Source organism: Carassius auratus, chromosome 23, assembly GCF_003368295.1.
Source record: "Carassius auratus strain Wakin chromosome 23, ASM336829v1, whole genome shotgun sequence".
NCBI classification, from domain to species: domain Eukaryota; kingdom Metazoa; phylum Chordata; class Actinopteri; order Cypriniformes; family Cyprinidae; genus Carassius; species Carassius auratus.
In genome coordinates, this window is record NC_039265.1 from 7,784,218 (window position 1) to 7,797,983 (window position 13,766).

The 13,766-nt window shown below is 36.4% G+C and overlaps 1 protein-coding gene across 1 annotated transcript; it reads right to left on the reverse strand.

Moving 5' to 3' along the window:
• Positions 1-1,031: 1,031 nt before the first annotated feature.
• On the reverse strand, positions 1,032-12,491 carry LOC113041158 (uncharacterized). The gene is made up of 25 exons (XM_026199533.1): positions 11,968-12,491; positions 11,298-11,380; positions 10,753-10,875; positions 10,527-10,672; positions 10,186-10,357; positions 8,586-10,102; positions 8,292-8,436; positions 8,069-8,194; positions 7,845-7,957; positions 7,419-7,562; positions 7,236-7,343; positions 6,909-7,050; positions 6,482-6,781; positions 6,349-6,393; positions 4,776-4,855; positions 4,495-4,607; positions 4,150-4,333; positions 3,983-4,067; positions 3,730-3,875; positions 2,993-3,083; positions 2,718-2,866; positions 1,992-2,077; positions 1,793-1,862; positions 1,574-1,695; positions 1,032-1,496 (listed from the first exon to the last, which is right to left on the reverse strand). The coding sequence occupies exons 2-25, from the start codon at positions 11,350-11,352 to the stop codon at positions 1,340-1,342; spliced, it is 4,419 nt and encodes a 1,472-aa protein (XP_026055318.1). The 5' UTR covers positions 11,353-11,380; positions 11,968-12,491; the 3' UTR covers positions 1,032-1,339.
• Positions 12,492-13,766: the final 1,275 nt, after the last annotated feature.

A 13,766-nucleotide genomic window follows, 5' to 3' on the forward strand; every position in this document is an offset into this window, starting at 1 on the left:
CATTTCAGTTAAGAATATATTTCAGAATGCACAGAAACAGTTAAGGATTTCCTTCTAAAATATCTGAGAAATATAGATTTGATAAGAATTATTTAGTTTATTATAGTAATATAGTAATATCGCATTTTCCCAGTAGGGGGCGGAAATGCACCTTAAGCTGGTTTGCCAACCGCCATTAAACACAATAGAAGAAATACTTATCCGGTTCTAAAGTTCTAAGTAATGCGCACGCGGGTGTGAGTATTCCAGATTTCAAAATACAATACAGTAAAAGAAAAATAATGTAAACGTAAAAAATGTAACTATATATACACAGCTGAATTAGTTGCAATAAATCTGTGTTTACAATGGTTGGACTGTGGAGGAAGTCGACCCTTACAGAGTGGTGTTCTATTCAGACTCAGCAGCAGCACTGAGCATTATTACTAGTAAATCAACCAGAGATGACATTTTAATAGAAATATATACAGCAGTGTTAAATTTGGAAAGACTGCGAGTAGATATTCAATTTTGTTGGACACCAGCACACATAGGTATTGTAGGTGAAGCTGATAAATTAGCAAAAATAAAAAAACTTGGAAAAATTGAAGAAAATTTTCTAATCATACATACAAGACCACGTACGGTTAGAACATACAATACTTAAAAATACATTATTTCTTATGAATAAAATAAACAGATAAATGTGAGATTTGTAATTGCAAAGAAAATGTAGAGCACATATTAATTAAATGCAGGTAATTCAGAGAAGAGAAAAACGATGCATTATAAACGTTGAAAGGGAATGGGACAATAGAGGCCTTTTAGGAATAGAAAATTATCAGAATTAAGTTACAAGGGCAATAATGATTTTTTTTTTTCAAGAAAGTGGTTTAGTTAGAGGAATTTAAGATCACAATGAAGTCATGATGTTACAATACAGTAGGTGGCAGTTTGCACCTTAACGTTGGTCTGTGACCACCAGAAAACTAAAAGAAGATGGATAGATAGACAGATAATAAGTGATCTTGGTAATTCACTGCACACATATATACATTTTGCTTATCATGTTTATTCATTTCGCTCAAAGCCACATGAAATCCTTTACTCCATTTGTAGCTAAACATGATTGCAACCTGAGAAAATAACATTTAAAAAAAGTGACATGATTTGGAGTAACATTGAATAAAATGGAATCAATCCTCAGTTTCCCAGCATCCATTTTTTTTTACTATTCTTCAGTTAGTCATATCATTTTAGTAATAAAAAAAAAAGGTAAAACAATTAAAAGCAACCAATTCTCATGTCCCTGGGTCCCTTTTCACATGGACAGAAAAAGATTAAAATCATCAATGTCAGTTCATTTCAAGGGGACCTCATCACAAGCAAAGTAGTCCTTCAGAGGTGCTAGAAGATGTCTTATGACAGGGACGCTCCAGGACTTTCCAAGCACTCTTTGCCTCTGATTACGCCCCATATTTTTCACATCTGTGTAATGCTTCGGAAATCCAAATATTCTGTGAAAGTGTCAAAATCAGCATAAAATACATATTTGTATTTTGATTTTTAATAACAGTGTTGAACTAAAACTTACTTCTCCAATTCTGTGATCCATATATTGTCATCTTTTCCATTCATGGTGATGGGGAAATGGGCATCATTGTTTCCCTGCTTCAGTGAGTTTGTCCGTGTGGTGATAGTGCGAACTTTTTCATACTGCAAAACAGTACTCAACGGTTTAAAAACTCACCACTAGTGATATCATTACAATAACTATATACTGCCTATCTTTGGTTAGTAGTTCATGACAAACCTTTGCAGTGCGGCCAGGCTCCAGACATTCCTGAAGAGTGAGTTTATCATTCTGAGATGCTCTGATTGGTCTGGTCAAAACAGAATAAAATGGATGATGTATAATATATTTATTTACTTTAGTTTACATAGTTCAGTGTATTTTCCAGGTAAAAAAAAAAAAAGTGGGTGTGTTATTTATATGAATATAACTGACGCACCTGTTCATGCCAGGTATGTTCCCCCAGAAGTATCTTGCTCTGTTAGCTGGACTCACTTTCACAGCATCAACAAGCACGGGGTTACACTAAAAACAACAACAAAGACGACACCAACTTACTACATCCTTCTGATGTCAACATTAGACAAGAGTGAATTAACAATATTTTTAATGAAGATCCAGACCACGTCTTTTGTTCACTTCATTTTACAGCAGATTCATTTTCAAACAAGACAATTCAAAGCAGGATTTTCAATAAGATTGAAACTAAAAGAGGATGCTGTGCCGACTTTTTTGGATCCCTAGTCAGTAATGTCACAACACAAGTCTGAGTAACTAACTGTTATCATTAAGTGGTCATTATTGCTTTTTCTGTTAAACATATTGTTCGATATGTATTATTTATGCACTTTTGACCTAAATCACAGCAGCATCTATCAGTGAGGAATGAATGCATGCTATTAAACACACACATCTGTTGGCCAATCATAGCAATGGGTGTTTACTTCTGAGCCTATAATCTGGCACACATATTCAAACAGAACGTTCTAAATTTAATTTTAATGTAAAAATCTCGATAACATAAGTGGATCTGAGAGAACAGTACAAAATAAAAACAAAAGGCAGTTCATGACCCCAATAAAATGTGAGGCTATGATTCAAGCTTTTTAAATTTACAATAAACTGCTTTGAGTATTTATTCAATTATCCAACAAAGAGAACTTACTTCCAGAAAGCGGCAAATGTCAGCTTTAACATGGGTTTGCATGAACACCACGTTCTCAAACAGCCAGAAGAACGGTTGTGGATCATCTTCCTTCGGTTTCATAACATTCAGAAGCCGATAAAATTCAAAAAAGAGCCGCCCTGTGCCTTCTGCAGAGAGTAAAGAGGATCTCAGATGCAATGAATGATGCAAACTGTTACCTGTTTTGACATGAGACCAAGCACCAGGCCTGCTCAGCAGTGGCAGGTTTAACAAAACTTTAAATCTTGACTTACCATACAAGCCTTTCCGAGCAGGATTGACTATGGACAAGTCATTACAAGGACTTCCTCCAATGAGAAGATCAAACGGGCCCCATTTGTCAATCTGAACAATGAAAGAGAATAAATTCAATGGGCAGACTGCTGAGGAATCTTCTTTAAATGTTTAATTAAATCTAAAGGAGAATAGAGATTTTTAACATTTAAAACATTCTAATCAAATCTAAGAGATTACTGTCCCTCTAAAGTCTGTTCACCCGACTCTGATGCTTCCAAACCGTCACAAACAGATAAAAAAAATAAAACCATATGAATATTTACAGCATTCAAATCAAACAAGGTTCTTTCATGTGGGTCATGTCAACATGTTTGAACTTTCACAAGAACCAATGAGGTTTGGTCTCACTAGTCAAGCAGGAATAGTTGAGCTTCTGTTTACATTCACTGAGCAATGCTTATATGTGAATAAAAGCCAAAACTAAATTCTGTTCATCATATAAAGCGATCTTCTCTCTGGATTAGTTTTGATCTCTTTACTAACATCTTGAAGCATCAGAATTTTGGGTGAAGAGACTGTCAGAGGAGGAACAGTAATCTCTCAGATTTCATAAAAAATATTTTATTACCAAATGTCTTGTGGTTTTGGAATGAAATGAGGGTGAGTAAATGATAGAATTTAAATTCTGGGGTAAACTAAAACTTTTAAAGACATGAAAAAAAAATTAAGATGATAAATCATTTTGTAACCATACATGCTTTTTCGTAATGTTCTTAACATCGTCAACAGGAGTGATTTTTCCTTCATGGTTAACCATAGAAATGGTGATGGATTCTTCATCAACTTCTGAGGCCACATATTTTTCCACTTTAAAGCCAAGATCCCTCAGAACAAGGTATCCTGAAACATTAAAAATGTATGTAAATATGCCACATAACCAGTAGAAGAACAGACTATAAGAAGTGTTTATTACAGTACAAGTGGTTGAGTAATTTGACAAGTTTTACCTGTGGCAATCCCGTCAAATAAGGAAAGGACTCTGATTGGACGTCGCTGGTTAGCAGGGATTGATGGGTAAACACGGTGGGGCTCCTGAGGAGGACAAATGTCATTGTTGGAACCAATACAAATTCAAATCAGGAATATTATCCAATATTTGTAGAATATGACTAACAAACTCCATGGCGCTGTTGTTAGCAAAGAATTCCTGCACTCGGATGCTCCAGTCATGCCTGGGCTTCAAAGCTCCAGAGCTGCTCTCAGGTGCACACAGGTAACAGGTCCATGGGTCCACATTCTTCAGCTGGTTAAACGTCCCTTCACCCACGAGGATATCCAGACAGTCCACACAGTAGGATCTAGAGAAGTAAAGACAACTGAATTTAACTATACAGAGTGGGGTTCATAAGTCAGTTAAAATACTAAACTTACATTGCGTTCAAGCTGCACATTTTAGCAGATTTTTCTTTATCTGGGAATCAAACTCATGACCTTGTATCACCATATCATAAACACTCACCGACAACAGCTGTAATGGCCGCACAGAATGACCTCCATGCCTGAACAGCAAACGGTGCAGTACGACTGATAGCCATCTTCATCATATCTGTACAGCGTCTCCGTGAAATTATACTACATGTGACAAACAGACACATCACTGAAGGACTACATTGTACTGTATGACTGTACACATGATTTTATGCAATATTTAGTAATAGTGTTTTAGTATAATTAGTATTTTGCTGATATAGCTAAACCCATGTGAGGAGAGAACTACAGCTGTGTAACTATTTTTAGTACCTTGCAGTTTGAACACAGCCTTCCTTCAAAGAGTGGGTGGATGATTTCGACAGGTGTACTCCCACATGATAAGCAGAACTCTGAGAAGGAGGAGAAATAAAGTTAGGATTAACTTCACTCATTATCAACTAGGGATGTTCATTTTAACCGGTTAACCGTTAAGCAAACATTAAGAATTTGGACTGATTAATACAATCAGTTAAATGGTTTAAAATATGATTTATTTATTTTCAGTAATTCATCAAAATATTTAACCCTCTCAGGCTCAAATTAAGTTTTAGCAAAGTCCTTTGTCTCTGGTTCTAGTACCAAGTTTTTAGTACTCCAGATACATAAAATATGTATCTGGAGTAATAAGGTAGTTAGTTTTTAACTGTTGCAAATCTGCAACGCCTGCCTTGAGAGGGTTAAAAAGGTTTGCTGCATTGTTAAAATAAGGCTACGCTACATGCCTATACATGTTTTCATTTTTAGAAAAAAAAAAAAAACATAAGTCGCATTTTATTATTTCATTCAGAAATAGGCCTAATGCCGACACGAAATGTTTACAAACATTATAATAAACTGTAAACATAGCTTTGCTATTTTAGTTCCCCTCACTCCACAACAAGTCTTTTCAATTAACAGAAGAAAGAAGAACAAGACTAAAAAATAGCCTATAAGAAATTGTAGCAAAAAACGACAAGCCAAAACTAATTCATTTAGGTTAAAACGAAAGCAAAACCAGCGTTGGGTCTCTCATTCAACACAAGATCAATTGTTTCTGTATTTGCAATGTATTTGAATACCAAATTATTACTTATTATAGTCTACTTCACTCGAGATCCAATATCCATGTAAAACAAATGTTTTGCATAACATAACATCTGTACGGTGATAACATTTAACGGCACAGATATTTAGACTGAGCAGTGTGTTTTTTCTTTCTCCACATGTTTGACTGACTGTATTTTATTTTCATAATGAACTGGCTGCATTGTCACTGTGGCACAGCTTAACTGTGTGTGCATGCAACGACAGCAATCACTTGAGTTTTTCCTTCTAACAGTGGAAGCGACTTCTTTTAGTCATAAAGATAATCAGAATTGTAAGCAGTTTGCCCTTATTTGTGTACATTCACAATAAAAACAAATCTTTGTGCATAAAATAAGCCTAAAGAAAAATAGGAATGCGCTTTCTGCCGTCCATTTTCTTTTGCGCATCACAAAAATGAACCGAAACTCTGCGTTTTGTTCATTTTCATAATTTATTATTCAAGTAAAAATATATTTCTCATATAGGCCTTTTTATTTGCTATATATAGCCTAGCTTTCTTATGTTTTTCCACACTCACAAAAGTGCTGCAGGTGCATGATGGGATATATAGACCATGTGAGTCCTCATGTTCTGAATGGTTAACAAATGTTAGTATTTTTAACAGGTCACAGACAATTCTAATTTAATTAAACTCTAATTTAATGGTTAATAATCAGTTAACGAGCGTTGGTTTATTAGTTAGGAAAAATAACCGTAATGAACATCCCTATTGATCCCAAGTTTCAGTTACTGCAATGTTTATGAAAAGGTTTCTCACCTTCAATGTTTCTCTTGTTTTCCAGATATTCGTGCACCATTTTATCTGTCAAAAATGTAAATAAATACCAGATTTTTTCTTGCTTTGCAATCCCAATTTTAACAGCAAAAATAAAAATAAATTGTATACATACGTCTTTTTTGGCTGTTCTGTCTGGATTCAATATGTACGTTTGGGGTAATATTTTGTTGCTTATTCCGCTGTGTGTATTTTTGCTTTCTGCGGGTCTTCACAGTCTGTAAGGGTCTCTGATTCCATTTTGAATACATGCGTTTCCCATAAACTTCTGTTGTCCCAAGGTCTATCGAGCCATTTTCCAGGTCCAGGGATTCAGGGAGCTTGCTGAGAGACACATTTAATTTAAATAACTTTGTTGTAGGGTCTTTGTGGTCTCCCATGTTCCTATTCACAGATCGAGGCATATGAATCCTGTCTAAAGAAGAAAAATTATATATATATATATATATATATAGTAAATGAATACAGCATACAATCCTACATACTATACATTTGAATATAGCACTTAAGTCAAAGAGCATCCTCCGATGCTTGCTACTTACTATTGGATTCTGATCGAGGTTGAAGTCCATCTGGACCCAATGGTTCAAAGCCTCCAAAAGCCCAGTCCAACATGACTCGAAGCAGTTCATCCTTAGAGTCCGTCTCAGGAGAAAAAAACATTCTACTGCGTCTGGAAGCCACCTAGAGACACATGAAGCAAAGATGTTTCTGTACTAATATTTCAAGGGTCTATTTTTCCAAATTAACATTTAGAAATTGGGCTTAGATTTCCAAAACAGTTTTTCCAAGCTGTAATATCAGAGTTAATTTCAAAATGCATGCTAGTACATGGACTATAGAGCACTAATAACTATTTTTTTTCTTACCTGCAGAGAACTGAAAATTGCATCTTTATACACCATTACTGTAGCGAAGGAATTCGAACAGAAGCACTTGGAAAATGAAAAGAAGGGCAGGAGGTCTTCTGCTTGGACCTGCAATAGACCATTTGTTATATACACATATTTAAGTGAAATAATACCCAAAGCTGTGCATAGTCATTTTTGTACCTCTGATTGCATCTTGTTCACAAAGAAAACCACTTTACGCATGGAACCACAAGGCTTCTTGCTGGTCCAGCTTTGAACCAGTCCAGGCCAAAAACCAAAACCCTCAATTGGTCCCCAAACCATTTCACCCACTGTGTATCCATCCTAAAAAGAGAAACATAGCACTCATTGGATGGAGAGTCTTGACTTGCTCTACATCGGATGGAGAGTCTAGACTTGCTCTACATTTTCTAATATTAAAATACCTTTAATCCTGTTGCATCTATAAATAAATTGTTAAAATCACATAAGTTTCACACTTCACCATTGATTACGAGCACAGAAGTATCATAGAAAGTTATTTTTATTTCTTATTGTTTCTTGGAGACAATGTATTTTCTTTTTAAGATATCCAAAGCAGAACTGAACCAATGAGCAGACATTTACCGCATAATCCCATGTGACATCATCAGCAACACAGTTGTAATCGTCATCATCATCAGTGATTTCGTCATCCTCATCATCATCATCCAAGATTACAGAGACAAATGGATGATCCCCTGGCAAAAAGAACGGCAAAGTAAATTAAATTTAGACCGGTCTCAATGTTTACAATGCTTAATTGTAAAAGAAAATACCAATAGTTGTTATATCTGAACAGGGTCTGAAACCTGTGGTATTTTGGCTTTCGGAGTCGGAATCAGAAGAGATTGCCACAATATCATCCACTTCCATTGATGCAATGTCCTCCACGACTATTGGCACCATATCATCCATTTCCGTTAAGTCAATGATATCTGAAATGCAAATGCATTCATGATGCAAAGTAGGCTAAATACAGATCGGATCCTCAATACGTCATGCACCTTATGGAGTATATGTATTTCTCATTACCAGATGCGATGCTCCCTTGAGTCTCTGGGCTGAGATGTGATGGAGCACTCTTATAAGAGCTGCTGTCTGTAACATCATCCTCAGCCATGTCCTTCTCCTCAAAGTTCATTTTTATCTCCTTGAGATAGTCAGTTTGTTGAAACATCTGGTAAACAGACAACCACACACAAATACAAACCAAACCTTTAGATGTTTGCTTGTTTCAACTTCTGTCATGTTAGGATGCTTAGACGGTTGACAGAAATTATATATTGTCACAGATACATGAAATTTTGGTTTTCTTTAGTGACTCACCTGTTCAAAAATGATCTCTTTTTTCAATGTTCTGGGCAATGCCAACAAGCTAACAATTAATTTCCCAAAACTAGATGTCCTTCCCATAATCCTCAGCTCAGTCTTCCAGTACTCCTCCATTGACTGGTCGGCTGGGTGTGTGTCACCTCCATCAAGGAACTGATACTCCAAAAACTCATCTGGGAGTATGCTGACATTCTCCGGGCTTGAGCAAACCCCAAAACAGACACCTAAATCTTGGACTGTTTTGCCCGTCACTTCAAGCTTTTTCCCTGGACACAACACTAATGACAAGTCTCTCATAGTGGCATCTGGGAAGGGTAAACTTTCAACAATATTAACAGTCACAGTCGTGTAGAAGGAGATGATGGAACTGTGGAATGTGTCCAAGTAGTCTGTTAACTCTTCAGAGCGTTGCAGGAGAAAGTCAGCAGCCTGTTTGCCAACTTCAACCTCTCCTCTAGGTAAATGTCCCACTGTTTCCTGTATAAGTGAGGTCTTTCCTCTCCTATGGAAAAGTTCAGCTGTTTTTTGTCTGAGGAAACTATCTGTGTAGAATCTCACTAATTGAGAAGCATCTTGGAGGAGCTGTGTCACGCTGACACCTCGGTCAATATTCTCCTGAAAATCACAAAGCGGTTGCAAAGCGTGGCTAAGAAACAGGACGTTGAGTCTTATTTTGGGATCACTAAGATGACGACAGATCAATTTTTCATCTGCATCCAGAGATCCAAAGTATTTCTCAAGGTCTGACCAAGCTAAAGTCATTTTCTGGATGATTCTCCAGAAGAGAGAGCATTGGGACGTCAGGATATTAGCGAAGTCTGAACAATCAACATCTTCAAGCAAAGTTTGTAGAGAATCTGGAAAAGATGGAAAGTGCTTGTAGATCTCTGTGATGAGATTCACAATCTGGCCAGAAATCTCCATTTTCTCAACACCGCTGTGACACACTCGTCCTGCCATGTCTGTAAGTCCACATAAAGAAACGATCTCAGGTTTCAGCAACTTCAGACCTGAGAGAAGATCTTCATGATCTGGGAAATTTGAATAAAATATTGCCATGTTCATTAGAGGTATTCTAAACTTATTCAGCATCTCCACAACGCAGGTACAGATGGCATCAGCAGTCTCTTCCTCTGGATGAAGAACATCAAGCAGTCTGAATTTGTTTTCCCCAGTAGCTTTGTCAAAAAAGCCCAACAGTAGCACAATGGCCTTGTTCTTGTCCTCTAGCTCCACTCCATGGAATAAATAAAGGCAGTATGGAGTCTGAATGAAGGTGGCTGTAATGTCTTCCTGATGTTTCTGGCTTAATACTAGACTATCCTTGCTACTGGCAAAGTTTGACACAGCATCAGGTGAAGTAGATGAGCCATACTTTCTGATGAACGACACTGTGGCCGGATTTTGAAAGAAAGACTCATGTGATCCCTTCTTAAAATTTTGCATTTTCTGGTTTAGATAGTTAGTCTGTTCAGGACTGTAGAGTCTTGAAGATTGTTCTTCCTTCTTAGCTATCAATAAAAAGAAGGGGGAATCATAAAAATACATAAAAATCACAATATCAATAATAAAAACTAAAAGTGTAAACACATACAGATTTCAAATTCTCTTCTTGATCTCAATGACACCACTTCCCGTTCAACAAAGCCCTCCTGAGTGTCATAATTCTGCTGTGCAACTTTGTGATCATAAAGATCTTTAAACCATGAAAGCAAATCTAATATTTTCAGGGTGTCTCCATTCACCAAAAATTTCAGCTCTAGATCCTATAAAAAGAGAGGGGGAAAAAACTGTTAACAATATTGCATGTTGATTGCTGCATAGCAATATAAATAAAACACATTTTATATGATGCATTCATTTACCCACATAATCTGAATTTTAATTTAATTGCTTCAAGCATTTTCAACTTAATTTTGTTATGTAATTGCTCACTTTATTGATTTGTGCCTTGTTGAAAGAGTCCTGTAGCAGATTGTAATTATCCAAGATGTCTGCATTCTCATTGGCTGTGAACTTCACTTTATTTATTTCAACAGATCCAGGGTGAATGATCTCCATCAACTGACAGAAGGCGGCACCTGGAAAAACACGCCATTAAAAGTGTTAGCGAACAATATCTAACATTCACCATTTTTAATTAACCTGGTAACAAAAATACCTGAGCAGGTGTACTCCACTTGGCTGAAAGTGACTTGCAGTAAGTCATTGAGCCAGTCCAGCAGCTCACTGAGATTGTGTTTCTCATCTCCGATCTTCACTTTCACCACCATTTTTTCATAACCTGTGGAGACATCATACTCTGAAAACCTGTGAAGACACTGAAGTCTGACAATATAATTGTTTACAGATAAGTACCCCTAACAACGATACACACATAGAGACAGGATTACATACGCAATAACTTCTACATCATTAATATAACTTTTCGGTCCACATAGTAATAAGTAACATTTTAATGCACCCGCAGACCACTATATGCTAAAATATGTTTTTGTCCATTCAAACCATGAAAAAAAAAAATGATAAAGCACAGACAAAACATGTTTTCTCCTTCACAGAAAACCCCCCCAAATGAAGACGACTTGTTAAATCTAAAGTTAAATGACTTTTTGGAAGATAAGAACTCTCAGAATCACTTATAGAACATATCCGTGCATGCGCACGCAGACGCCCCCCCCCCCCTCATTTCCCGCGAAATCTTACAGGGAGGAAACAGCTGCAGGGGCCAATGAAGCGTGAGCGGCCTCCCAGCAGCCATTCCTCCACACTGCACGCTGGGACACTGACTGCATGGGAAACAAAGAGGCGGAAAATCAAGTCCTAACAAACATGTTACTGTTCGGTGATAAAAAGTTCTGCTGTATGTAAACAATTGTTTATTTATCATTTTGCACGTTCAAACACTGCATTAATGCAATTAGAAATAAGTTTTAAGTATAATCTTAAGAACAATATATTTATTATACGAGATATATAGTGACATTTTTATTGTGTAATATATAAATTTGTGTTTATTGTGTGAGCCACAAAAAATGTATTTGCAAATGTAACGTGATAAACGTTTTCTAAAAAAAAAAAAAAAAAAAACTTGAATTACGCTTACAACCTTTTTTACCTAACGCTATATAAAAACTTAACTAAGCACTTGGGTACATGTGTATGTCCTACTGAAGCCTTGTTTTTGTTCTTTAAAAAATCTATCAAGTGAAGCAACTAACGTTACAGGCTAATAACTGCAAACGATTTTAAAATATACAACACAAACATCCATAACCGTCTTTACGTTTCCGCATTTAACTCGCCATAGACTGCCACCAGCTACTCGGATGGCCAGAGAGTACAATACATTACATTTAATACTAACGTTACTTACCAGCACTCTGTCCCGGTCGGTGTTTTAATCGGTAATCGGACCTCCCTCGGGCGATGCCACGAATTCAATGGATCATCAGATTGTTCGGTTTGGCGTAATTTAGTAGAGTCGATCGCGTTTGAATACAAACGCGTTCTGCTGTTTCGCAACGTGGAAACACTTTAGGTCAACAGTGGGAAATGTGATTCATCCCAGTGACTCGAATCTTTTGAATCGCAAGAAGATTCATTCACGGATTTATGTAAATTGCATCGTTACTCCAGGAGATGGCGATCAGTGCGTGTCTTTTGCGTATAAGTCGAGTCTTCAATTTACGTTACTCAGCCGAATCGCTAAGAAACGAGTCATTCACAACCGAAACGTAATTTTCCGTTATAGTAGTCTGAAAAAATATACTAAGATATCTCGAAAAAAAGTTTGAGTATCATATGCGTTTTCCCAACACTTCAATCCCCCCGCTTCCTTTGTGTCGTTGCGAACGATGCTCACAAAATCACACGCCGAGTGTCTCTCTCAGGAGATCCGTGTTCAGTGGGCGTGTCCTTCACTCAGTCGAACCAATGAAATGCTTTTAACAACCCGCGTCTAATCACTCTTTAACCGCTGAAAAACTGTTCAAAAAAAGCGAAAGGGAACGAAAAATAGCCTGACATCGGAATAACACGCTACTAATGTTATATATTTGTTTATATAGCACTAGTAGTAGAAAGTCTATTTCGAATTTAGCATACGAATAAAATATCTTATATAGTTATATAGCATGCAACTACTCTTTATGTATTTATACATAAAAGGTTAAAACGTAAGCCTAAGCAGGTAGATATATGTTTGAATTACGTATTACGATAGAATTGTTGCAACCTAAAAAATATAGTGCTAAGCTGGTCTACTGTTTTTGCAAACACGGTACAACAGTGCATTGAAAACTGTAACGTTAGACCGCAATATTATCATATACCGTGAAATAAATATTATCATAGACGGTAAAAGAATATACGTTTTTTATTTTTATTTTTGTAATGGCGGCTAGAAATTATGAACCGGAAGTGATGCATGCTATTGGACATTTACGCAGCTTTCGAAATTTTTTTAATGCTTATCAAAAGGTGACTTTAAGGTTGACCTAAACATAACATAATGCTCTTTGAAGAGGCAAACCTTAACGGACCAAGCTAATTTGACAACAGTATCTCCCAACCTTATTTTTAACCTTAAGAACAAGGCCATTTGTAACTGGAATGTGCGAGGCATTTCTTTTACTGTCTGGGCATTCGGTGTCAGTCGATTCCAGTTATTTTTAGCTGTACAAAACAGCTCATTATGCTGCTTGATATTGCAAACTGATATTTATTTTAATAATAAATATGGGTTGTAGCTCAAATCATTTTACAATTACGCATTTTGTATACTTGTTATCTACCTAAAAGCCCCATGATGCATTGCACCAGACTAAACGGCCAGCGAGTGCCAAAACAAAGGAGTTCAGTAATATTTATCAGACAGATATTTGTTTAAAAATACTGCACAATGAGGTGACGTTTTTCTCCGCATTCCTCAAAAATCAAAAGCAAATTAACGGTTTAAGAGTAGGTTATTAATATCAGAATAATCCCTAAAGATCAAATGAGTGAGTTTTACAGCAGCAATATATGCGTGTTAAATAATCCTGTATATTGGCGTAATGTTGGTCTATCATTAACACATACGTGTATTGCATTAATCAAAACTTGTCCGTCATTAGAAAACGACTTTTCAAGCGGCTTTCTTCGTTTTTACAGATAAATGTTCTATTTAAATAT

Excerpts from the sequence above, each read along its gene's own strand:
- LOC113041158 (XM_026199533.1), bottom strand. The coding sequence starts at position 11,352 with ATGGCTGCTGGGAGGCCGCTCACGCTTCATTGGCCCCTGCAGCTGTTT. Across the intron at positions 6,394-6,481 it reads ACAGAACAGCCAAAAAAGAC|ATAAAATGGTGCACGAATAT; the intron begins GTATGTATACAA and ends CATTTTTGACAG. Across the intron at positions 1,863-1,991 it reads AACATACCTGGCATGAACAG|ACCAATCAGAGCATCTCAGA; the intron begins GTGCGTCAGTTA and ends TGTTTTGACCAG.